Consider the following 27,056-nt stretch of genomic DNA (forward strand, 5'->3'; position numbering starts at 1 on the left):
CAGATTATGAATGAACCGCCCATATAGTTTCTGTGAATGATGGCATGTTTCTGTTGCATACGAATACGCAGGGAACGGATCGGTTTCCAATACTCACTGCGGTAAGACGGGCGGGAAGTAAGGGATTGAGGAATGTCTACCTGAATTATGATTTATTCTGGACAGACCCATTTGGCAACATTACAAGTCATCATTTTTGTACATTTTGTTTTGTCCTATCAATTTAGTGGTCGAATGTATATTATTATTTATTATTTTTTACTTACTTTTTATTATTATTAACTATTATTTAATATTCTATAATTATTTTTTTATTACTATTTATAAAATATCCGAAAATACCTTACCACCCAAATAAAATCTAAGTAGTTAATCTCGTGACACACAAATCATCAAAAACAAATATAGAAGACGTAAAATTAAAAATAGATGATAAGAAATAAATAAATAAAAAGTTGGCAAAGGACTGAGGAAACATGGCCGGTGCCACCGTCACCGGATCTTTGCCTCAAAATAACGACTTTATGTTTGGCCATAAAAAATACCCATCCAGCTCTCACAAACTCCACTTTCTCTTTCTTCTTCATCTTCATCCTCATAATTTATTCATCCATACCCTTCTCTTTTCTCTTCCCCCTCTCTGAATTACAATTCTCAAAAGCCTAAAAAGTTAGAGAGAGAAAAACTCACGCACAGAGCAATAATTCACTTTTTCTTTCCAGATATCCCTTTCTCTTTCCCCCCCTCCCTCTCTCTCTTTCCAGTTCGTCCTTCCCATAGCACCCATTCTCTCTTTCTCACCCCCATCATCACTGTCGCGGAGACAACGATCTCAAGGTACGTTATTTCTTTCTGATCATCACTTCCTTCATTCTCGTACTCCGATCAATCTTTTCAATCCCAACATTTCGGTGATTCTCAGATCTCGTTCTTCACAGAATTGTATTCCGATCCATTATTCTATCGTTATTGCGGTTCAGAATTGTAGTTCCTGGTCTGGTCGTACGTAATATTCTGCTAAGTTTAGTTGGTTTGGATTCTTCTCATTTTTTTGTTTGTCTTTCTTATATTCGATATGAGCTTTGATGTGACGGGTCTTCCGGTTCTTGGATTGTTTGTCGTGGGTTAGTTGCTTGATCATTTGTCTAAACTCGCTGTTCCTCTGCTAGTAGTTTGATCTATTATTTTATGTGTAATTTTTTTAATTAAATTTGTTTCGAATTCCATGGGAGCTCTTAGATTTCGTATCTGTAGAGGAGATGATTGAATAGAATACGAAAGTGGGTCCAAAACAAGGAGATCAAATATTGGCCGTGCCTGTGAATAAATCGGGTGATTTATTATAATTTTCCAGATTTTTTATGTCCTGATGTATTGTGACCAACGTATTCATGGTCGGTCTTGAATGACACAATTGCCAAGAAAATGTGATTGGGGATTAAAATTTCTCATGGGTGTTAGTATTGGAGGCTCAAATCAATTTTGGAGATTTTCGGCAAGGGTTAATGTGGGACAGTAAGTGACTTTGGGACATGGCATGTACGTGTCTTGTCTACTTGATACGGGGAATATGCGTTTAGTTGGAATAATAGATTCGTTGCAGGACTATTTGGAGTTACCAAGGATATCCATATGGAGTTAAAAAGGACACGCACATTCAAAAGGGTCATTGTTTTGGCTAATGAATTAGAACGCTCATCATTGATTCCACAGTGCCCGTGTCTTCTTCAGTTTGTACTTTGGTAAGTTTTGCATGCTGGATATATATATATATATGCGGAAAAAAAGAAAAAAAGATGACAAGTATCTTTATTGGATGTAGTTCACAAGTTGGTTATGGCATGTATGTGCAAATATATGAAATTCGAACAATGAGATTGACTCTATGATATAAAGTTTTTAATTCTGGATTTTGTATCTATCTTTTAATAATAGAATGAGGATTGGCTAAGTCAGGACTTGTTGGAAGGACTGCTATTATATTGGGACTTGGATCATAAAGAATTCAATATGTGAATGGGATATCTAAACGGTTAACCTTATTATTACCTGAAGTTTTTATCGTAATAGACATTTGGCTACAACTGGCAGAGAAACAGGTAATATAGCAGTGGCATATGGAAGCCATGGGGATATTATAGGACATGACAATCATTCTCAAGGAAAATTTCATGGGATTGCCTTCTCATACATTTCCACTTGCAAATCTTCATATACTGACCTGAAGGAGGAAAGAAGGAAAAAAAGGCACTTTTTTGACATGCTTAGGGTGTAAAAGAGGTGGAATTTATTATTTCCTAGTTGATAAATCACTGTGAATGGAAGGCATGTAAAATCCAAGCGACAAACTGAACCGTGAAGAGAAAGAGTACAATTATTTTGAAATTCATTGAAAGAGTACAAAGGACTCGGTTTCTGCACTATGGGAAGCAATGAACTGGAAGCTGAAGTCCTGTATAAAAGTCGCATTCTACTGATGTGATGAGGATAAGAGGAGAGACCCAACTCCAACGGGGCTTAGGTTCAACTGTGAAGTAGCCAAGTGGGGTGAGGGGTAGGGAGGTTATGATTCCCTTGTCATAATGGTTTATGTGATGGGGATAACATGAATATATCTCATGTTTTTTTAAAAAAAACTTATTGACCACTTGATATATTTGAGTTTGACCTTTGTTCCTGAATCCATCATTGCTTCTGATTTTGACAACTGAAGCAAGAAATGAGGTAGCATGCAAACAAGATGTAAAATACCAAATCCAATGCAAATGCTAGACTCCGACACTGAAGGATTTTTTTTTTTTTTTTTAAGTAAACCAAAATTTTATTGATAGGAAAGAATAGGCAATGCCACAATTACATGGAATGTACACAAGAGACAGAAACTCTAATACAGAAGGATGAAGTTGTTGGTAATCACGAAATATTAGACACATTCAAGCTTCAGATTGACACACTTGCACACATGCTTATTACATAATAAATGTCTGATATAGTGTAGACTGTGTTTTTTATGAAGGGTTGCTGTATGTAAAAAATCAGTATGTCGTAACTTTGGCTTTATTGGGATGTAGGCTGAAGCCAGATGTGATAGATACTAGCAGTTAAAACAAATCCGTTATGACAGATACGCGCTTCCAATAATAGTATTATCATATCGATAAGATATGCTCTTAAGGATTTCTATGAGGTCTTTCTGAGGACCTATTTTGATTCATATTTAGTAACAAGTTATCAAATTGAAAATTTATGTTGCTTTTGTTTCGGAAGTTCCTATATTCGCAGGTCTTGATATTACTTAGCCATGCAATTGCCAAATTGACTTGCTTTATTTGCTCTGACACTGTCACTTTGTTGTGACCTCCACATTTCTGGCATCAGCAGGAAAATTAGAATGACATTCTTGCCTGGTTATATTTGGCTCTTCAGATTAGTTATTTTATTTTATTTTTGTTGCCATGGAACACTTGTCTTTTTTGCAACCTCTGCTTATCTGATGCATTGGGCTCATCTAACACAGCTAATATGCTTAAATAACATTATAGATTATGTTGTTAATGTTTGTTCTTGGTATATTTTTAATCTCCCGTTTCTTCTCTTGTGCAGTTCAATTCTTGAGGAAAATCTGGACACTAGAAAATAGGAGTAAAAAAACATCTTTTTTGGCCTTTTCTGAATCAGTGACAAAGAAAGCTTCCTGGAAATGTCTAGCTCTGCAAAATTGGACCCTGCATTTCAGGGAGCGGGTCAGAGAGTGTATCCTTACTATGAGTAGTGACATAAGAAATGAATTTGTGGACATTGTTTATTTGCTTACTTATTTTTGTATGATTTTGTGAGTAAGAGAGGGGTGAACATAAAACGGATTTGCCTCCACTTCTGACAGAAAGTCTGTATAAATTTAGTTCACCTTCAGTTGTGTGCTTGTCTGAGTTTTCCTGGGTATTTTGTTATATGTTGAACATGTTGCCTTTCCGCTCTTAGATTTTAAACTTAACATCTTACAGAGGAACTGAGATTTGGCGAATTGAGAACTTTCAGCCCATACCATTGCCAAAATCCGAATATGGAAAATTCTACATGGGGGATAGCTATATTGTCTTACAGGTTCAAACTTCATTCAATGCTCCTCTCTCTCTCTCTCTCTCTCTCTCTCTACTGACATAATTTTATATCTTGGTATGTATGTTTTTCACCTCACAGGAACCCTAAAAAACTTCAATGCGTGCATACATTGTCTTTGATGTTTTTCTTTTAGAAAGAGCGTTTTGAACTGCTTGTGCTGAAACATTAGTCTTGACTGATTATGCTATTCTTCTAAGTTGTTTGGAGTTGACACAAGGACAAAGTGGGTCTTATTTTTGGGGTTTAAAAGTATTCTAGAAAGATTGGTTGGATTACGCACTGATTAGAAGTCAACAAATGATACATGCTTGTGACCCTAATTACTTGATTTTTCAGTTCTTCATCTGCACTTTCATTGGTTTGGTCCAATAAAAGATGGCCAGGGTTTCAATGTAAATGATTATAGATACCTATAGCAAAACAGCCCTTGTATACAATGCTTATCTGTCTTGCCCTTCTGTAGACAACGCAAGGTAAAGGAGGTGCTTATCTCTTTGATATACACTTCTGGATTGGGAAAGATACAAGTCAGGTGTGCCTTCTTCTTCTTGTTGTGATTTAATTTTGTTTCCTCATTTTGGAGTTTTAACTTTTTTCTTTAAAATATAAAAGGTAAGATTTGATCTAAAAATGTAGTCTCATGAAGCCTCATTACTTCTCACAGGACGAAGCCGGAACGGCAGCTATAAAAACTGTTGAACTTGATGCAGTGCTTGGAGGGCGTGCTGTGCAGCACAGGGAATTACAAGGCCATGAATCTGACAAATTCTTGTCCTACTTTAAGCCTTGTATAATACCACTGGAGGGTGGTGTTGCATCGGGATTTAAAAAGCCGGAGGAAGAAGAATTTGAAACACAGTTGTATATCTGTAGAGGAAAACGAGTTGTCAGAATGAAACAGGCAGGGAAAATTAACTTCATGAATTTAATGCAATTCCTTTAGATGTGGATTTGGATAGATGAAGGAATTATCATTCTCGATTTTTCTTATGCAGGTTCCATTTGCTCGGTCATCACTGAACCATGATGATGTATTTATCCTGGACACTGAGAGTAAGATTTATCAATTCAATGGTGCAAATTCCAATATTCAGGAAAGGGCCAAGGCTTTGGAAGTAATTCAGTATTTGAAGGAAAAATATCATGAGGGAATATGTGATGTTGCAATTGTTGGTAAGACACGTGTATTACCACTCTTATTATCCTACCAGTACTCTTTGCTCATATCTATTTTGATTCAGGGTTATCCTTTATTTGGTTACTTGATTTAACATGTTGGAGTTTTCCATGCCAGATGATGGCAAGTTGGATACTGAGTCAGACTCAGGTGAGTTCTGGGTCCTCTTCGGTGGTTTTGCTCCAATAGGCAAGAAGGTCACTGCCGAAGATGATGCTATTCCTGAGGCCACTCCTGCTAAACTTTATAGGTATTCCCCTCTACCATGATTTTATTTATGTGTCAAAGCTATGCTTTCTTATGGAATTTCCTTCTTATATTTTCCTCCATTGTTCTTATTTCTGATTGAAAGCATATTTTTTGAGTAGTGGTAATAGCGTGAGAAAATGGGAAGCAGATAATAGGTGTCTAAAATGTTGAACTTCACCCTGTGCCCTGGATTCAGGAATTGGACTTTATGTGGAGAGGTTGCGGTGTCTGTGTGTGTGCCCGTGCTTTTCCCTCAAGGATTATTTCTTCACCTCTATTCATTCATAATTGATCTTTCAATTATATTCAGTCAAACTTTTCCAAAACAATAAAGAAAAAGAAAAATATCACCTTTTGATTTTAGATGTTTGTTCAGGAAACTTGAGGATATAATTATGCTTGCATTTAACTCGCAGGGTGAGAGTAAATGAAGTTATGTATATTTTCAATGCTATCCTTGTGCTTAAGGTCAAAGCATTTAACCAAGAGGCTGATGTTTTATACATCAGCAACTTCTTGTATTTTAGTTTTTCTTTTTTTTTTTCTCATTTATAATTTTCTTACTTTATCGCGTATTGAGTTTCTTGATTTTCTTTTTGGGAAGTCCCAAAATGTGTGTCCACTTTCAGAAAATCAAAGCATTTATGCCTGCATCTTACCATATGGCCCCTCAATAGTTAAAGAAACCATTCAAGATACTCGTAAAGAGATGTGCCACCTTTGTTAATTTTGGTAAGAGGGGTGTACTTTTTCTTCTTCATTAACCATAGTTTCATTTCATATCAAGACAATCAAACTAGGATGAAGGGAGTATGATTTTCATGGGTATATGTTTGTCTCCATCATTGAGTTTCTTGTTCTGGATGAAAGGTAGCATGTCCTAGTTAGCGTGGCAGTATCCCATAATGTCTACAGCTATCAACATAATGCTTACTTGGTTTTTTCTGGTTTCTACAGCATTACTGATGGACAGGTGAACATAATAGAAGGTGAACTATCCAAATCCCAGTTGGAAAACAACAAATGCTATCTGCTGGACTGTGGTACTGAGTTATTTATTTGGGTTGGCCGGGTAATGCAATTGGAGGAGAGAAAAGCTGCCATCCAAGTGGCTGAGGTACTGGCATAACATGCAGTTCTTGATGTCTTCATGAAAGTAGGGATTCTTAATTTCAAATTTTACTCCAGGAATTTGTTGCTGGTCAAAATAGGCCAAAATCGACTCAGATTACACGGCTTATTCAAGGTTATGAGACACATTCATTTAAATCCAACTTTGACTCTTGGCCTTCGGGCTCTGCGACTCCTGCCAATGAGGAAGGAAGAGGCAAAGTAGCAGGTAGTGGTCATTTCCTCTTGCATAAATTAAAAAAGCATCTTGGAGTTAGCTTGATTGAATATTGTATCCTGTGCACTGCTAGCTTTGTTGAAGCAACAAGGAGTTGGGGTCAAGGGAATGACAAAAAGTACTCCTGTAAATGAGGAAATCCCTCCTTTGCTTGAGGGAGGTGGAAAGATGGAGGTCTAATCGATACTTTTGTCATTGCTGACTCTATTCAAATCTAGTATCTTTCTAAATATTGACTATTGCTTTTTCCCCCAGGTATGGCGCATCAATGGCAGTGCCAAGACTCCATTGCCTGGAGAGGATATTGGTAAATTTTATGGTGGAGATTGCTACATTGTTTTGTATACGTACCACTCTGGTGATAGGAAAGAAGATTACTTTTTGTGCTCTTGGTTTGGAAAGGATAGCGTTGAGGTAAATTTCATTTTTCTAGTTTGGGTCTGAAGTATTTTAAAGAATGGCTTTACAGTTGCATGCAATTCTTGTAATATACAAAGCAGAGAGATGTATTTTCAAACTCCCTTATAATTAGTAATTCACCTTGCAAATCTTTTTTTTTAATTGCTGAGGTACACAGGTACCCAGCAAGTCTTAAACCCCAGTCTTCACCCTCCATTATTATTTTTTTACTCTGGGTTTGGGTTTGGGTTTACGTATTCATTGATGGATTTCACTGTTTCATTTTTTAATCACGCAAAAGATTTAGTCAATTTTGTTACTAGAAATTTTGTTTAAAATGATTTATTCACCACTTCTGTGAAGCTATTTAATCATTTTAACAACGGTGATCGTTATTCAGGTGAATTTTGTGTATCCTCAACTCAGGAAATGTTATATCTCAATTGTCTAAGGGTGGCTACATTGCTTCTTTTCCTTTTTCCTTTTTTTAAATCCACTATCTAGGGCATATATTATGTTCATCTATATTTCTGCCTTCTGTCCTCACTTCACCTATCCAGTTGCTTTTGGTCTTCACCATTACCTGCCACCTTAAAAACTACAATTCGTATTCTAGGGTCAGTGATCCATGTTATGGGGAAAAGATCTCAAATTCTTCGTCTTTTGTGATTATGGATATCAAATAACTTGTCACAATTAATATCTGGCATTTCATTTCAATTTTGTGTATAAATGCATCTCCTTGTGTTATTTATTCATATTTCAGGCAGTTGTTATTGTTTTGGTTTTGATAATTTATTAGAAAGATATAGGATCTCATACTGCCAGATGTTTTTGTGGCAACTCTTTTTCTCCATAAGCCCGATATTCCATATTACTTTTATAAGAGATCAGGCATTTTGAAATGTACGGCACAATTTTCTGCTTACGCTACTTTTGTAATCATTTTTTATACAACACAGAACTTGCATCCATCACATTTTTCTAATGCTTGAGAAAAGAGTCCTAACTTTTACCTTTGATTTTCTTGTATCCACTACAATACAGGAGGATCAAAAGATGGCTACTCGGTTGGCTAATACTATGTTCAACTCATTAAAGGGGAGACCTGTTCAGGTAGCATATTGTTTTTATTCAAAAGGGAAACGTGACATAAGACCTGCATATAATGAGTGTTTCTTGCAGGGTCGCATATTTCAAGGTAAAGAGCCTCCGCAATTTGTTGCACTTTTTCAACCTATGGTGGTCCTCAAGGTATCCTGCTTAAACTTGCACTAAAGTTTGCCTTTCATATCAAGCTTCCATCATAGCCACTATGATAAGATCTTTTGTCCCAACTAGCGGCTTATAGCTAACAGTGTAATTCGTTGGTTTCATCTTCAGGGAGGTTTGAGCTCTGGTTACAAAAAATTAATAGCTGACAAAGGTTTGACGGATGAAACTTACACGGCAGACTCTGTTGCACTCATTCGGATATCTGGAACTTCCATTCATAACAATAAAGCAGTACAAGTTGATGCAGTATGCCCTCATTGAATTTCTTCTTTGTCATACTTCAAGCTGGTTTCTGTTATTGTTAAAATATTTTATCCTTGGAAAAATCTTTCACATTCTGGCTTTTTTTATGTGGTTTTCCTATTAGCTAATTTGAAACCACAATTCTGCCTATTGTTTTGTTCCTGTGGTCAGTGTTGTAATTATGGTAGTTATCATAAGCCCTGTAAATGTTTTATATTATAGAACAATACTATAACATCTGGATTTCCATCTCTAGTATGACACGATTATTAAAGCATCCAACCCAAAAAAATCAACTATTAGGTGGAGAGGCCAGACAAGTTTCTTTTTTTAAATCCGAGCACGTACCAATATAGTGTGAAAAAGTCAATACCTCCTTTCATATCCAAGCTCAACATAAACCAAAATTAAGGAAAAAAGGTTCGATGGCTCAACCAAAACTAAACTGAAGATAATTGGGCCTGAGACAGATTCCAAGAACAAGAAATTAGGGCCAATATCATGTTAAAGAATCCAACCCAAAAATTTAAGCTAGTAGGTAGAGAGGCCCTGCAACTATATGATATCAATAGCCAGATATATACCCAATGAGGTGTTTCTCATAATATATGTAGGTTTAGTTTTTTGAATTTTTTGACATGATTATAAGTGGTAAGTGGACTAGATATGATGGCCTAAATAGACTAACAAAAGAATAACTAGTTTATTAACTCCCCTTTCCCCCTTCCTTTCAGAAATTCAAACCATTCAAATTGCATAATTGTGGTAGACATCAATAATCATTTGAATAGTCTCGACTCTCTCGTTTTTATTCTAACAGGAATATATATATATATATGTTTGTTCTTGTTTAGGTTGCAACCTCGTTGAATTCTATGGAGTGTTTTATCCTGCAATCTGGATCTTCAATTTTCACCTGGCATGGAAATCAATGTACCTTTGAGCAGCAGCAGTTGGCTGCAAAAGTTGCAGAGTTTTTGAAGGTACTTGTTGAAAATTGTTTTCAATATGGATTTAATCCAATATTGCGGCTTTCAAATGTAGTAGCATCAGTCCAAAGCATGACCAAGTGGGCTCAACATGTTAGTAAGCCAAACATATTACAGTAAAGGCACAAAACACACTATGGTGTAGAAGGAACTGATATTTTTTCTTTTTTGACTTAATTTTGTAAGAAAATGAAAAATAAACGTTGTGATGTGAATACTAGCCTCCCCACGTTTTTATGTTTGGCTTTTAACTGTCCTTTCCTGGTAGATTTTTTTTTTTTTTTTTTTTTTTATCGGTAAACAAATTTTTATTGATCAAAAGAGTAGGCAATAGCCCAAGTATACTGGACATATACAGGAGCATGCCAAGGCATGCTGGTTTAGTGATACAAGGAAATCATGGAGGGCCATGCCATGAAAATCAATTACAATCGACCAATGGAGTAAAGTATTGAAAATTTAACCAGGTTAATATCTTAACATTTTGTACATTTTATTGGTATCCAAACAGAGCACTGAGTAGTTTGGGTTAGTTAGGTTTGTATTTTCCCCATTTTTTCCTGGCTATTTTAAATTTTGTATTAGAAATTTATAGTGAGGATGCATAACTCCCTCTTCGGATGTCTTAAGCTTACGAGTCTCAGCTGGCAAAATAGGGCTACCTAGGACTTTAACCTAATACTATTATCCGTATATCATAAGCTGGTGCAATTTGTTTCAACTGAGTAGAGTGCTATATTTGACTCTAGAATATATCACAATTTTTTAGATAATTTATTGTAGCTTGTCTCCATATTTTAATCACTGTACCTTGTATCAATGTTTCTTTTTCCCTTGGTAGAAAAAGTTGACAGGAGTACAGAGTTAGGTGGAAGTGTGCTTGGAATTTATTCAGTGCATGCTTAACATGGTTTCTGGAAATCTAAGCTGAGTTTTCGTTCTACATTGTCATTAATCAAGAGTTATTGCCTTATTCAGCCTGGAGCTGCTCTGAAACATGCTAAAGAAGGAACAGAGAGCTCGACCTTCTGGTTTGGACTTGGGGGGAAACAAAGTTACACCAGTAAAAAAGTTGCTCCGGAGATTGTCAGAGATCCTCACTTGTTCACATTCTCATTCAACAAAGGTAGCATTCCTCTTCAATGTGTAATAAGCTTCTTCTCCCATGAATTAAAATATGGCAAACCAAGTGCAATAAGTTGTTGAAGTGCTGATTATCCATTCTCACTCTTCTTGTTCTGATCATTTTCGTTGTCATGTGGATCCACCCAGGAAAGTTTCAGGTGAGTTTAAGACCTCCTTATAGCTTGGCTCAGGTTTTCATTGGCTTCTATGTTCATTTTTTTTAACATAATTATTGGGCAGGTAGAGGAAGTTTACAACTTTTCTCAGGACGATCTGTTGACAGAGGATACCTTGATACTTGATACTCATGCTGAAGTGTTTGTTTGGGTTGGTCAGTCTGTAGATTCTAAAGAAAAGCAAAACGCTTTTGAAACTGTCCAGGTGCGGGGTAAACTGTTTAGGTTCTTGTTATATTATCTCTGTCATCTGGTCTTAGGAGACAATTGTTTTTTGTTTTTCCAGAAATACATTGAGATGGCTGCATCTCTCGATGGGTTGTCTCCAAGCGTGCCACTATACAAAGTCACAGAAGGAAATGAACCATGTTTCTTCACAACATACTTTTCATGGGATCATGCAAAAGCCATTGTATGTGTTTAATCGACAGATCTCTCTTACAATTGATTTTATACTTATTTTAATTTTCTTATAATCATTAAGTTTTGTTCTCAATCAAGGTGATGATGTTTCTTCTGGTATATCCATGCAAAGTTGAGAATAGAACGCAATACTCATATGGATGAAACAAAGTGGAATCTTTTTGTCCCGTAGGAATTAATTGAAAGGGACATGATTTGTACAATCCTAGGGTGTGTAAGCTCCCGTGCATTCCCTTTGAAAAAAGTTAACAAATCTAGGACTCACATGAAAAAATCCATTTTTTAATTATGGGCTCCACTTTTTTCCAAAGAGAGTGCGCGAGGCTTGCACACCCTAGGACTATTGTATCTAGCATTACCCTTCACCTTTACCTCCATCCGATCAATTTATGGGAGTCACTCAAAAACAGGCAAATGATACTAGCAGTAAGTGCCAAATGCAGGAATTGAGAACTTGGAAGAATGGGGAAGCATAACATAATGTCACAGTAAAAAGATTAGAATCATTCATAATCGTTGTCTCGGAAATAGCAACTTGAGAGGTATCCAGAATGTAATATGTCACACAGCATATGAGTACACCCTTATAAGTGATAGTATATAAGTGGAACTATGCCATGGCATTAGATACTAATTATTGCTAGTTATCAATGTTCAATGGTAATTGGACGAATCTTAAGAATGATTATCATATATGGTAGAAGTTGGCTTTTCAAAATCTTGGAAGTACTTCTCAAATGTTGAACTTTGCCTATGAGTTTTCAGAAATTCTATCTCTGATGAGTTTGTGATGTGAAAAACGAGAAGCGGAATAGCTTGACAAGAAAGAAAGAAAGATAAAAGGAATAAATTTTTAGCATAGTTAAGATGACTTGATTTCATAGAAACGACTTTATTTTTTATGAATTGATTGGTCTTTAGAATGATTTATTGTCTGATGACTTTTAAAATTAGCCCTAAGCAAGTATTTTTGAGAAACACAGGCTCAGGGAAACTCATTTCAAAAGAAGGTGGCGCTATTGTTTGGGATTGGCCACACTGTTGAGGTATATGCCAATTTAATGTAACCTCCTATAACTGATGTATTTTGAATTCTGTTGTGAGATGAACTTGATGTCTAATTCATACAATGAATAATACAACGTGAGAAATTCATGTTGACTGCCTACAAATTATAGCCATAATCTCTTTGGTTACGAGGATTCTTCGTTGTCCTACGTTTGAAATTTAAATATTTTCTTTTCCAGGTTCTTTTTATCCCTTTATCTTTTTTCTTATTTTTGAGACTACACTCAAAGTTGACTTCAGTAATTCCAAAGCCTTATACAATGTTGGTTTTCCAAAACTGGGGTGAGGGAAAGGGTGGTTGGAGCAGAAGGGATATATGAAGATAGATTTTATTTTTATTTGTTAAAACTTGAAAACATGAAAAGATTTTCCCATTATTAATATGAATGTTTTCTTGTTCTAATGATAGGTCCTGATAAATTCTTGTGTATTCAACGTTTGGAAAACCACAAATTATGCTAGCCATTAATGGTGTAACTAGGTTTTAATTTGTACTCTTTTGTTTAATTTTTATAAAACAAAGATTTTTTTTCTTAATTGGAGCTGTATAATTCATGCACTTTTGATTGGTGCTGTATAAGTATATAATATCTTATATGAGTTACCATTACTTAACTGTCCTCATAATCTTGCTTTCCTGTTTGAAATTCCGTCTGCCTATTCAGCTGCATTGACAGTTTTCAAGGTAGAACCTTCCGTGAATGCAGATGAAAATAAATAAAGTATATGCATCACCATGAGTTTTGCATTCATAGTTGTAACTTAAACCTTGCTCGCTGTTATGATTTGCTATTGCTATTACCGCTCAATTTTTATTACAAGTACCATTATTGTTCATAGTATTATTGTTTCTACCAATAAAAGAAATAGTATGTTTTTTCTGCCGTTGGTACTTTTTTTTTTCCTTCTGATATTATGATGAATGGAAAACTGTTCTATGTCTTTATGTGTTTCCAAGTCCGTGCACATTTGTATTCCAATTATACCCCCATTAAATCTTGTTCTTTTCCAATGAAGTGATGCATGATATTTTATGCTACTTCTGGGCCAGGATAAATCCGGTGGGAATCAAGGGGGACCCACTCAAAGAGCTTCAGCGTTGGCTGCCTTATCTTCTGCATTCAATCCATCCTCTGGGAAATCAGCTCAGTCGGTAAACAACCTGCTGATGCCTCTACCGTATTGCTAAGATTCTGTTCACCTTCCCTTATAGCTGTATAATACTTTAATGTCTTTATTATTATAATCTAAGGAGGCACGACCCACTCTGTTTGCACGAATGAAGCTAGGCACACAAAGATCTAGAACACCAAGCCCCCTGCCCAGCCCAAGCTCCCCCTAAAAAATGAAATTAATAGAAGGGAGTTATTGTTTATTGATGTGACCAGCCTAGTGTAAGGGCAGTGAATTTCAAAGCATTTGGCGGGTTGAGAGGCTTGATAAATAAACTCTTAGTTGGTTACCCCTTGTGATTTGATAGGTTGAGGCATGTAGGCCAAGCAGACCCACTTCTGGAAGTGCTAAAACATTGCCAAAAGGGGTTGCATTTATAGTCTTTAGTTGAAAATGGGAGATACATTCCTTTCAGAAATGTTAATTGGCAGTGTTAATGTCCTTCCTGCAGAATCTATACTTTCACAATAACAATGGTGATAATAATATTTCTGCAAGGAATGTATCTCCCATAAAATTGTTATATGTATCTCCCATATAACAATGGGATCGCTTTTCATATCCTATGTACTTGGATATTTCTTACTCATTAAAATTGTAGTTGTTAGATTGGAAGAGAGATCATTTAGGGTTTGACAGAAAGAGGAGATTGAAGAGAAGAGGGTGGAGAAAAATCGACCTCCGGCTCTCCTCCATTTCTGTATATACATGTATATGGGTTATATGACGAAAAGACCTTTATTGAGTGATACTTATTCCTACACACCATATATTCCCTAAGGTTGTAAAGGGAGCAAAATACTAATCACTACAATAAAGACAATAATGATCCCTCACTTGGGAACTGCAGAAGATGCTTTGTGCACGTGTCACTTCACATTTGAGATGGTACGTCCAGGTTAAAAGTGAGCATGCTATATTATAAAGAGGTGAGGTCAGTTTCTTTACCAAAATATGAATAAAAGGGTATACATAAGTGGTTAGTTAGTATTCCATTTAGGGGATTTGCCTCATCAGACATATCTATCTTGCGAGTTTCACATTCAGCAAGGTATCTGAGATTCTGATGTCTAAGGATCAGAAAACACCCTTCCATCCTAGGGATTAAAATAATTTTCTCCAAGTTTACTTGAGAAAATTTAAGGAAAATCAATTCAACTTGAGTTTAGGAACAGGACAATAGGGGGTTTGTGCTGTCATATTGTATGCGAGTTTGAGTAAAAACAAGATCTCTCTATGTGACTCTGGGATGTAGTAATTATCTTTTTTAGAGGTGAGGTCAGCAATATTAAGCCTTTTGGAAATAGAGGAATGCTATACATACTAGCTCATCATACAAAAAGAACATAGGAATTGATGTGGCTGTATGCATAAGTTAATTGGGAAAGTCATTACATTGCCCTCTTTCTGGGAACGGTTTGACTTTGACAGCTCCTGTACAATGTTTGTCTTGTTGGTTTCTACAAACATGAGAGGGTATCATGCACGCCACACTCCAAATTGCAACTTAAATATCACTCGACTTTGGTGCAATTATAGTTTTCCTTGTGATGTGTACATACATCGTTGTGCTACCGCATTTTTTTTCTTTGTTTTTTTTTTTAATTATTATTTGGTAGGATACTTCTAGTTTATACCTGATGATGATGATGATGATAGCAGCATGTATGCACATTTTTTTACACATTCTTATGCTAAATCAACTTCTATGCTATCCCAGGCTCTGGACAAATCCAATGGGTCAAATCAAGGACATAGGCAAAGGGCTGAAGCTCTAGCTGCCTTAAACTCTGCATTTACTTCTTCCTCTGGAACCAAGAGTACTGCTCCCAGGCCATCTGCCGCAGGTCAAGGATCACAAAGAGCAGCAGCAGTTGCTGCTCTTTCATCAGTTCTTACTGCTGAAAAAAAGCAATCACCTGATGCTTCTCCCACCCCATCCATTAGCAGTCCTCCACCAGAAACTAATCCTCATGGTATGGTATATACAAGAATTATTATCTTCACGAAATAATTAGATTTAGAACCACAAAAAACATCAGAATTGTTTGCCTAAAGTTATCCAAAGATGCTTTGTGAAATGGGAAATCATTCCTTCTCAGATCATGTTTAGCCAGATTATACCTATTATTGGAAAATTGAGGTACCTGGCCTTTGCTGAGATGATAGAGGGGTGGGGAGCTCTCATGTTAATCTCATCGAATAGAAAAGGATATTAGCTTGTATCAAGCAATGGAGTAACCATCCCAGTCTTTTAGAGTATTATTCAATTTTATAAAATGTTGTAACCACCACCTAGCTTCTGTTTTTCCTTGATGAGTAAATATTAGCCTCGTGTTTGTTCACTTGTCTCTAAAACATTTGAACATATGGCTCATTTCGAGTACTTGCTGCAGAAGCAAAGACTGAAAATGCCCAATCTGAAACAGAGGGTCATCAAGAAGTTGTGGCAGTCAAGGAGGCAGACGAAGTTGCACCTGCGTCTCAAAGCAATGGGGAGGATTCTGAGCCAAATCAAGAGACAGTGCAGGGGAATGATAATGAAAGCGGTCAAACATTCAGTTATGATCAAGTGAAGGCCAGATCTGATAATCCAGCGACCGGAATTGATTTTAAACGGAGAGAGGTTGGTATTATGAACATCTAAATTTTAAGTTTTTATGCAGGATTGTGATTAATGTTATTTTCTTTCCTGAATTTCTAGACTTATCTGTCGGATGAGGAGTTTGAAACTGTATTGGGGATGACCAAAGAAGCATTCTATAAATTGCCAAAGTGGAAGCAAGACATGCAGAAGAAGAAAGTTGATTTGTTTTAGAGGCCAAGCTCATTAAAATTTTCCACCTTATATATATTTTGCTTCCTTGTTCCTCAATTATATCGATCGCACTTCTAAGTTGGATATCTGTGGTTTATTGGGTAGAACATGCCTGGTTTGCGATGGTCTTGGCATTGTGCTGCCACCCCTTGATGAACGCAGATGTGATATATCATCGGTATTTATTGTGATGGCATCTGAAGAGTGATTCTTTTTTGTTTTTGTCCTTTTAAACTATTGCTGCCTTTTGTAATGCTCGCTCGCAGATTCTAGTTTGATAGAGTTTGGGGCAGTTCAAAATTCTTTTATTTGGTCAGTATGCATTCCATTTTATGGTTATCTGATTGTTCTCTTATCTTTTATTTTTGTTAAAAAGGGGAAGGATGTATATGTACTGCTTTTGTACTCAGATTCTAATATTAAAGAATGGAAATTTGTTTGTTGGTTGCTGTTTTACAAGTCATGAAAAACTAACTCCTGCCCTTTAGTTTCGAGATTTCTAGTCATTAATAATTAATTTAATGATATTATTGTTAATGCATGATTGTTCTTTATATATATATATACACAAGAACATGGTTAGATGGATGAAAGGCATGATTACACACACACCCACACACAGTGGGAAACATTCCTTTGCCTTTTTCGTATCTTATGACAGGGAACAACTTTAGACTGATCAGCTAGTACTGCACTGCCTCAACTCATCCCCATGTAAAATGACAATAAAATTGTTCCAAATTATCAATAAATTACTCCATTATTATTACTCCTCAAAATTCCAATCGGAGGATCAGTCAAATGTGGGCATATTTTGTAACAAACAATTGCAAGCAATTATATTTCACAATAAATAAATTAAGAAACAATGGATTGAGTCCAGTGGTATTGTTTATTATTCGGTTGGTGGAGATGAGGAGGCCGGGTGGCTCCTTTAATTAAATAAATTGTAAAAGCTAGCTACCTGCTTTGTGTGCTTATCTTGTGCATGCCCCCTAGCCTTTACCTAAACTACTAGTACTTTAATTATTTATCTTTTTTTTTTATAAGAATAATAATAAATACAGTCGTAAAATGTAAATATCAAATAATTATTTAAAAAAAATTAATTTATTATTAAAAAATTAATTTTTTTATATAAATATCATATTTATTCATCTTTTTTTAAAAAAAATTATCTGACACTTACGCACTTTATGATTATAAATATCAATTTTTTTTTTATAATGAAAAACATTACAATGCCCATTCTATTTGACACTTCCATTTGACCGTTTGTCCTTTTTTATTTTTGCTTAGTGATTAAAAAAATAATTTGAAATATATTGATGTATTTTTTTATTTTTTAAATATATTTAAATATATTAAAAAAATATGACAAAAAAAAAAAAAACTGTTTTTACCCTAGGCGGTGGTAAGCCCAGCGGTCAATATGGGGCAGGCATAGTAGCCGCACCCTTTTATAATTAATGTGCTGTATATGTCTTTCTTTTAGCTAGCTAGCGCATCCAAGAACTGCATGCATGCCCCACTTTATTCGAAACTATCTTTATCTTGTGCCCCCGCGACGCATTATTAATTATGTGTTGGTTTTTGCTCCACGCCTATCTTGTACAAATTGAATGACCTTGTGACATGAATTTATAATTTTATGTATAATATTTGTTTTATTAATTTTTTTATATTTAAATTTTAAATTTTATAATTTTATAATTTTTAATATATCAATAATTGATACGTAAACACCTATTGATATGTAAATATAAATAATATTTTTCTTATTTAGTTGGGGGAATGCTTGCTCCAATATACAACAGATTATCCCAATATGAATTACGGAACGGGAGAGAAAGATGATTATTTTTAGCCATGGCATATATTAAAGTTATTAATTAATAATTAGTAATTTTCTTTTGGGTTCGACAAAAAACTATAGACTAGTAAACATTCTAGCCCTGTTATACCTAAGCTCTTTGATAATCCCAGCAGCTTCGAAATTAGACTAGAAATTCCCTACGCCGAACTTGGAAGCCCCTGGCCCTTAAATAATAAATAAGGGAATACAAATTAATAAAAGACCCATTAGTGCAAGTGTTAGGTAAGGGCAGAAAAGGACCTATCCTTCAGTACCGAATGATCTTATATATTACAAAATCATGCCCTCGCATGTTTGAATGAGTCCCCACATTTTATTCAGATTCATAACTCATGATCATCCTAAGTACTTCGCCGCTCAACCTATTGATCATTTCCAGCCTATATTTGTGAATTGTGGGCTATTGTTCAGTATTTAAGATGGTACAAGAAGAAGACGGTGCAAGGAAAGAGCGACCTGGGGACTTTAATTAATTAAAAAGTAATCGTACTTATCATCTTTATATTATATATTAATATTAATTTATTATTTTTATCATTTTATTTAAACATATATATTTATATATCAATATATATATGTATTTAAATAAAAAAATAGCAAATAAACAATTACCTATTAATACGTTATATGAGTAATGATAAGCTTGAGTTTTTTTAATTAAAACCTTTATTAATTATACTTAATTTGCCTTTCGGCGTGCACTCTTGCCGACCCTTTACAAAGCATGCATGCAGTCAAACCTATAGTACTAGTAGTACTACTGCATGCGATTTATAATTACCATCAAGAATTAGCATTTTACATGTGGATCGAGCTTCATTAATTAAAAATCTTACGAATCTACCCATTATTAATAGAATAATTTTACGAATAATTGTAAAGTGTATAAACATCATATAATAATTTAAAAATAAAATAAAATTTATTATTAAAAATTAATTTTTTTATATAAATCTTATATTTTATTTTTATTTTTTAAATAATTACATAACGATTACATAATTTACGATTGTAAATATATTTTCATTTATTAATATGCCCCAAAAGAAAAAATAAAGTTAAATCAGATTGTAACACTACAAGATTGCAGCTCTCACGACAGGGGGGCGTCACGTACTCGTGTTATTTGTCTTGTGGAAAATGTGTCACGCATGCATATGCTCCAATTGAGAAAATAATAATATTTTTGCGTTATATTAATATACTATATCAATTTTTAAATTAACTCTTATTTAAAAAAATAAGAATTATTTGATAATATCACCTTAACATAGTAAGATGATCATAAGAATATAATATATGTTTCTTTTAAAAGTTATATTTAAAATATTACAAAACCTACAGGACAACAAAAAATTGAATGTGCTAATGCAACAAAATTTGGTTTTTGATTAAAAAAATGATTGAATGCACTAATTAGATCGATCGGTTTAAACTATTGAGATTATTGTTAATTAAGTAATGAGAACTGCTTCAAACGGGTCGGGCTGGTTTTCTCACAAAAAATATCATTCGTTCATCTCAAGTCACGTTGGAAAAAATACTCTAAGATAAATACACGCCACTATAGACAATCAATTCGTATGTGCTAGCCTTTTATTCTTAATTTGCACCGTCCTCTGCCTTCTCTTCCTCATTGCTCTCTCTGCCTTCAGTCTGACACCAATGCCGACGCCGACGCAAGCATCTCAGTTCGACACTAACACTGACTCAACCATCTCAGTCTAACGCATCTCTATCGTCGATCTCTCTCATCTCCGTCGATCATCTCCATCTCCTTTCCATCAAAACCCAATCAAACCAAAATTAATCCACAATCAAACCATAATTCATTCAAAATCACATTGAAAACCATCTCAAACCCGCAATCTCATAGCATAAAGTATAGAGAATAAGCTCAAAATCACAGTGAAACGATCGCAAGCCCACAATCTCAGGTTGAGCTTCGACGAAGGGGATGCGATTGAATTCTTTTGGGTTGAGCTTCGACCCAGGGGGTGCGATTCTTGGGTGTGGGTGCAATTCGAGGTTGTGATTTGGTATGGTGCGAGGGACGAAGGCCTGTGTGAGGGACGAAGGGGGGTGCGAGGATTTCTCTGTTTGAAATTAATTTTCTGATGTTTGCTGATTTAAGATAGATATGGTGGAAGGCATACGTGTAACTATATAAGTGGCAGGCTGATTTTGTGTGAAAACCAGCTGGGTCGGCCCTAAGGATTTCTCTTAAGTAATTCTTAGGCCTCATTTGGGATATGAGATGAGATGAAAAATATATAAATAGTAATTAAACCATCTGTGAATAATAGTAAAATTGAAAAGTGTTTGTATTTAATTGATTTTGATAATGAAATTATGAAAAAATTTGTGATGAGAGGAAATGGTTTGTATTTCTAAATGAGACCTTATTCTTTAGTATTTGATAATTTTTTTTAATTTTATTCTTCTAAAATTTGGACATCTAAAAATAAAAAGGGTCGTATAATCGAATGATCTTTCTATCCTACGTGAATCTGCATGCCATCATCTCAAGCCTGCGTCGCACAATCAAATGTGGGGCCATCACGGGAGGGCATCCATATCCTATCCTATAATATATATTCTTTGGACTCGAACGTCACCGGTCACCCTTCTCTTTCAGTTGGGTCCGATCGAGTTATCGATCCCAACCTCAGTATCTAATGGCTTATGATACAACACGTGGCATCATTATTATTGTCGGTGGCTTACTTATAGCATTCATATCCCATGTTCCAAAACACTAATATTCCTATAATTTGAGGTTTATTTTAGAATTTGATCAAAATATTCCTCACCTCCCAATCCCTATTTTAGAAAAAATATTTACGGAATAAACAGTAATTAATTAAATATAAGAAATTATTATTCATCTCCTAAATTATTTGTTATCAATATTTTATTCTAATACATGAAATAAATTATTATTCTAATCATCTATATTTTATCTAGTACTCATTTTTATTATAGTTTTAAATAAATATTTTAAAAATAATTTAATTAATTACGAAAATATAAAAAAATTAATTTTAAAAATATTATCATATCCACAAAAAAATCATTAAAATTTTTGTTTAAAATATTCACTAGAGTAATAATTCAAAATATATATAAAAAAATATTGAGTAATTAAGTTTGTAAATGGAAGTGAGAGAAAAAAAGTAATAAAGAAATAATAGAGAAATATTATTTTAATAGAATAGATAAAATATAAAGAATGAGATGTATGAGTTTTTGAAATATGAGTAAAATTTAAGAAAAAATTGTAACAAAATTTATTTTTTAACTAAATTATAAGAAATTTTATGGAAAATGGGATGTGAATGATCTTATTGGCCTAATTTACTATTAATTAATTTCGATGCAAGTAAGTAATTGTACGTGATGTTGTTGGAGCAAGCTAGATAGCACTTTGTAGAATATTTTAAAGAGCATCCAAAGCCAGGAGAATCGAAAAACATTTGGCTCTCGTCTCAGAAAATTGGGTTCTTCTTAATTGGTTTATAAAGTTTTAAGCATGAATGCAAGCCCGCCCATGCGTGGTATATATGGTAAATAACTGTACATTTTTTTTTTTTTTAATGAATAAATACCAATTAGATCTAACTAGCTAGACATGTGATCATATAATAGATATAACGTGAGTATATTATTAAAAAAATATTATTTTTTATATAAATATCATATTTATTTATTTTTTAAAAAAATTATACAATATTTACACATTCAATTATTACAAATATAATTTATTTACCGATAGATTGTATTTAGATGTTGAGCTGAATTCTTTATTAATAATAATGAATTGAATATGTGGAATGAGTTATGTAGAATCTATTTAAAACGAGTTTAAATATATTTAAATGTTAAGATAATTTAATATTATTTATAAAAAATTAAAAATGATTATAAATTTTATTTCTAAAGATGTATTAAATTAAAAAAAATTATAAATCTTATATATAAGAAGATTTTAAATTGAAATTAATTTAATAATTTAAAAATTAAGTATTTAAATTCAATGTAACATTAAATTGAACTGAATTGATCAATCTACGGAGGCTTAAAAAATTAACAAGCTAGCTGGAATTTAATTGCTCCGGCTGTACAAAATATAGCCTAGCTAGCTAGGCTCTAGACACTGATTTGGTACACGTACGTACCTTCTCCTACTTATTAAAGAAATTCACCAGTACCAACTTTATTATCAACGTTGGTTTTGGCAAAGAAAGTCAATGGAGTGTTTAATGTGCCTGCATGCCTGCCTATGAAATGGGCAAAAAAGATCAGTATCGGGAGTATAACAAACGAACAGGATCGATGACACTTTTCTTCTTGAGTACTACTAGAGCCCGCTGGAGCTGCCGCTGGTTTTAATGTGTTTTTTAATATTTTTTTTCAGTTATTTTTTATAGAAATATTTTTAATATTTTAAAATATTTTAAAAAAATAAAATAAATTAAAAATATTATTAAAAAATACCTCTTTAATCATAAAATAAAAAAAATTATTAAAAAATATTTTCTTAATCACGAATTAAAATAAATTATTTCATAATTAAAGAAATATTTCTTAATGATATTGTGATTTTTTTTTTTTAAATATTTAAAATTGTTAAAAATATTTATATAAAAAGTAACTAAAAAAATCACATAAAAAAACATATATTAGAGCCGGCACGAGCAACCAAATGTGACTCTATCATTATTCTTACTTCTTATCTTAGAAACCCTCATTTTGTTGAGAGAAAATATAAATACATCACATTTTTTACAATATATTATATAATTATATTTAAAATAAAAAATAATTTATAAAAATAGTATTATTTTATAAAAATATTCTCACTTTTAAATATATATTATAAAATATATTGTAAAATGTATTCTGCGAATATAACAAAAGCTACTCTAATATAATGGCATTTTTTGCTTTGTTTTTATATATATATTTGTTGTGAATTCATTGAATGCCACGTGAAGTTCATACAAAGGCTTTGCTTGGTTGGCATGGCAGGGATTGAAGATAACAGAATCTTTTGGAACTAGCTAGCCAGCTTTCTCTGGCTTTGAAAAAAAAGCATAAAAACTGTGAACAAGTTAACGCGGAAACTGTAGGAGAGAAGGATCACGAGCACATGGGTTTTAATCAATGCGCTTCACTTCTCCCATCCCTACGCGTAGTTGCCTCACATTCCCTCCATGACTTCCTCTTCTTTAATCTCTTTCCCTTTCCCTTTCCCTTTGTTTATTCCATTTCTTTCTTTAGTACTATCAGTTGTTAGAAATTTTCTTTCACTTTCCTAGAAAGAAGCACCAAAAACCAGAAGTACTCAAAACCCAAGTGATCTTTACTTTGGTTTATCATTTATGACTTTGGACTAAATATATATTATATTGTAATTAGGAGGGCCAAGTTTTTTTTTTTACCTATCATTATCTATTCTTTTCCTCTTTCTCCTTTCCCTTTGAATATAACTTTAGAAAGTAGAGCATGGGGAGCAAAAGCAAGAGGACCACAGCTTCCTTCCTCAAGGAAACCTTGTCCAGTTGGACCAAAAAAAAAAAAATAATCAGTTTTTGGATTTACAATTTAAAGAATAAGTTATATTTTTAAGTTGGACAGCGATGAATTCTCTGTCCCTGCAAAGTGGAGCGATAGAAGTTTTGAGAATTCAAGAAATCTCTCCAAATAGGATTTTTGAACCTACGACCAGTTAAATAACAGCTAACCACTCTACCATTGAGCCACTGAGGAACAATAGGCGATTAGATCTCATAGAGTTCAATTCATACTCTCAACCCATGACCAATATGAGTGTAGAGTACATCTAAAGAGACGTTTAGATTCGCAAGTCATCTCAATTCATCTCAGCTCATCTCACTATTATTTATTACTATTCAACAACTTTAACTCACAAATCTCACTACTATTCATAATCCATCTCAAATCATCTCAAGTCATATTCAAATCTAACTTAAATTATAAAATTTTCTTTTAAAATAATAATAATATTAAAATAATATTTTATTTAATTCACCTAAAACTATCGTATCTCAACTTACTTCGAAGTGATCCAATGACAGAATCGACAATCGAAGATTATTGTGCTAATCATACGTTAAACCAATTACAAAGGTAAAGTACTAAAACATGAAATCCATAGCCGACACCAACCAAAATCACAACTATTTTTGCCACATGATGTCCGCCAAAAATGAAAAGAACTTTATTTCCAAAATATTATATACACATGAATAAGTAACAACAAGACTAATTGGGAAAAAATCAACAGACAAAACAAAAAAAATTATAGAATGTCTTATTTTAATTTCTAGCTTTTCCTTTTAATTAACAATCCCTATAGACAGAAGAAGAATCCCCTTCAGATAAACATATTAACTTCCTAATGACAGAACTATAATCATGATTACTATTACCGCGTTGGATTACAGGGTAATCTGACGATGACATGGGAGGAGCTGAGTTTAGACCGGCGAGTGAACTCGTATCCGGAATCGACTCGGGGGATGTAATAAAAGTGATCGTCTTTGATATAAACTCACTGGCAACGAGTTGACTCAGAATTGACGATTCGGAAACCGAGTTCTTCTTCTTGTGTTGCATTGAAGCTCGAACAATTTCGGTTAACATGGCATTCGACAATCGACGAACTCCTCGAGTTCCACCCATTATGACGGCCGAGTTGACCGGACGATGGGACTGAGTTTTCTCCGAGTTCCTCTTCCCATGCCTGCTGGAAGAACTCTCTGCCTTAGTTGATAAATGAACTGTTAAGGGGCTTCTGTTTCTGACTCGGCTGAGTGGATCACCTAGTACAACAGAATTCTTCACGTCCACCAGCATGACATGCTTGAAATTCCGCCGAAGTCGGCCAAGTAGCATCGGATAACAGGCCCATCTTCTCAAACTCATCGAAACTTTGTCCAGAAACCCGGAAAGCGAGTTCTCCGGGTCAAGCTCGGCAGATTCAAACCCCACAACCGAGCCATAACTCAGTGCGGCTGACACAGCATCCCCTTCCTCACCATCCGAGTTACTGAAATTGCTCCTAATTCTCTTACCCCATATGGGCTCCCCGCCCATGTCCTTCTTCTCCTTCTTTCCAGCCTTCGTAAAACGAGTCACGTCAAAACCCGCCACCCGCTTTGGATTAGTACTGTTCGATTCCTTATAATGGCGAATTAGCTTAAAAAACGAGTCGTTCTCTTCTTGAACAATGGAACCAAATCTGGAAGAAAACGATGAAGTTGCAAATACGAAAACTATGTCGGCTCGAGCTGTGAGGCCAGACCTATGCAAGGCTCTCGAAAACAATCGGAAGTCGTCCTCTGTGACATCCTCCAGCACATGAGCAACAACAAGATCGTTCATTGCTTTGGTACCTCGCCTATACAGAGTTCCCATTCCTTGTAGCGCAGTTGGTAAAAGAGCAGTCTTTGATGTCTTTGATGCATTGTTTGAATTTTCCGTAAATGTCTTCCAGAACCATGAGGAACGGAGTTCAGAATTGTGGTTAATATTGGTTTTGGGTTTGGGCTTCGGGTTGTAGATGTAATTCGGTGGAGGTTTTTGGGACAGGAATCTTCGTGGGGAGGTTGGATGGTTTCTATTAATGGGGGTGGGCTCGAAGGTGGAAACTGTGAAGAGGAGGAGGGTGATGAAGATGAAAAGGGCACAGATGGAGATGGTGGATTGGGCTTTGGAGAGGATAAGGTTGGAAGTGCTGCTTCTCCTAATGCTGGATTTCAATGAAGAAGGCCGGGAAGAAGAAGAAGGTTGCGAGGACGAGGAGAAAAGCTTGTTTTTCTCAACAATGGAGTCGTGGTTATCCTCGGGGAAGAAGACTAGGAGGAGACCCATACCCCAGTTCTCGCTGCTGCTGCTGCTGCTCTTGGCTTTGGCGTTGGACTTTGCTGAGAGTCCCATTCTTTCTCGCTCGCACGCACAGCTTTGGTCTTTTTGTTGCTACTGGGCCGATGGTCGATGGCCGATGGCGTACGTGGCCACGAGCTAATTTTGTCCACATCCTCATTCCTGGCAATTTCCTGAATTAAATAATTCTTGTACCTGTTTGTATATTCAAGATAGAATTGTAGTGTTACCAGTCTGCCATTTTAAAATAAATTGTTACTGAAATTGTAATCTAAGTGATATAGTTTAAACAAAAATACCAATTCCATTCGTTCTTTTCGACCATACTGTACAAACTTAAGAGAGAGGATCATAAGAGAGTGTAGAGAAGTATCACTGTTCGGAGATGTGTAGATATTTATTTTTTATTTTTATAAAAGTATCTTTTATCCAGTTGAGTCATACTTATATTGTGTCATTTTCCGATCATTTTTAAGCTTTTTTTAAATTTATAAATGATTTGAATAAAATATTATTAGAATATTATTTTTAATATTATTATTATTTTAAGTTTGAAAAAATTAAATTATTTATTATATTTTGTTTAAAAATTTATAAAAATTATAATAATAAGATGAGATGAATTGAAGTGAATTCTAATAAGACTTTAATTTTATCTTTTTTTTTTTTTTTAATCTTATCTCT

At 34.5% G+C, this 27,056-nt stretch overlaps 2 protein-coding genes across 3 annotated transcripts; one reads left to right on the top strand and one right to left on the bottom strand.

Moving 5' to 3' along the window:
- Positions 1 to 514: 514 nt before the first annotated feature.
- On the top strand, positions 515 to 17,044 carry LOC109019451 (villin-2-like). Of its 2 annotated transcripts, XM_019001736.2 has the most exons (24): positions 527 to 837; positions 3,604 to 3,753; positions 4,005 to 4,104; positions 4,586 to 4,654; positions 4,787 to 5,023; positions 5,118 to 5,295; positions 5,417 to 5,549; positions 6,506 to 6,665; positions 6,737 to 6,887; positions 6,970 to 7,070; positions 7,152 to 7,310; positions 8,343 to 8,411; positions 8,481 to 8,549; positions 8,679 to 8,816; positions 9,668 to 9,796; positions 10,781 to 10,928; positions 11,075 to 11,085; positions 11,168 to 11,308; positions 11,390 to 11,515; positions 12,510 to 12,572; positions 13,646 to 13,747; positions 15,488 to 15,743; positions 16,164 to 16,393; positions 16,472 to 17,044. In XM_019001736.2, exons 2-24 carry the CDS (start codon positions 3,701 to 3,703, stop codon positions 16,583 to 16,585), a joined length of 2,937 nt encoding a protein of 978 aa, XP_018857281.2. In that variant the 5' UTR covers positions 527 to 837; positions 3,604 to 3,700; the 3' UTR covers positions 16,586 to 17,044. The 2 variants fall into 2 exon arrangements, with proteins under 2 accessions (XP_018857284.2, XP_018857281.2); XM_019001739.2 differs by lacking the exons at positions 15,488 to 15,743; positions 16,164 to 16,393; positions 16,472 to 17,044 and having other exon boundaries at positions 515 to 837; positions 13,612 to 13,720.
- Positions 17,045 to 24,686: 7,642 nt separating this feature from the next.
- On the bottom strand, positions 24,687 to 26,541 carry LOC109019448. The gene has a single exon (XM_019001735.2). It carries the CDS (start codon positions 26,424 to 26,426, stop codon positions 24,828 to 24,830), a length of 1,599 nt encoding a protein of 532 aa, XP_018857280.1. The 5' UTR covers positions 26,427 to 26,541; the 3' UTR covers positions 24,687 to 24,827.
- Between the last annotated feature and the right edge of the window lie 515 nt (positions 26,542 to 27,056).

Source organism: Juglans regia, chromosome 3 (assembly GCF_001411555.2).
Source record: "Juglans regia cultivar Chandler chromosome 3, Walnut 2.0, whole genome shotgun sequence".
Classification (NCBI taxonomy): domain Eukaryota; kingdom Viridiplantae; phylum Streptophyta; class Magnoliopsida; order Fagales; family Juglandaceae; genus Juglans; species Juglans regia.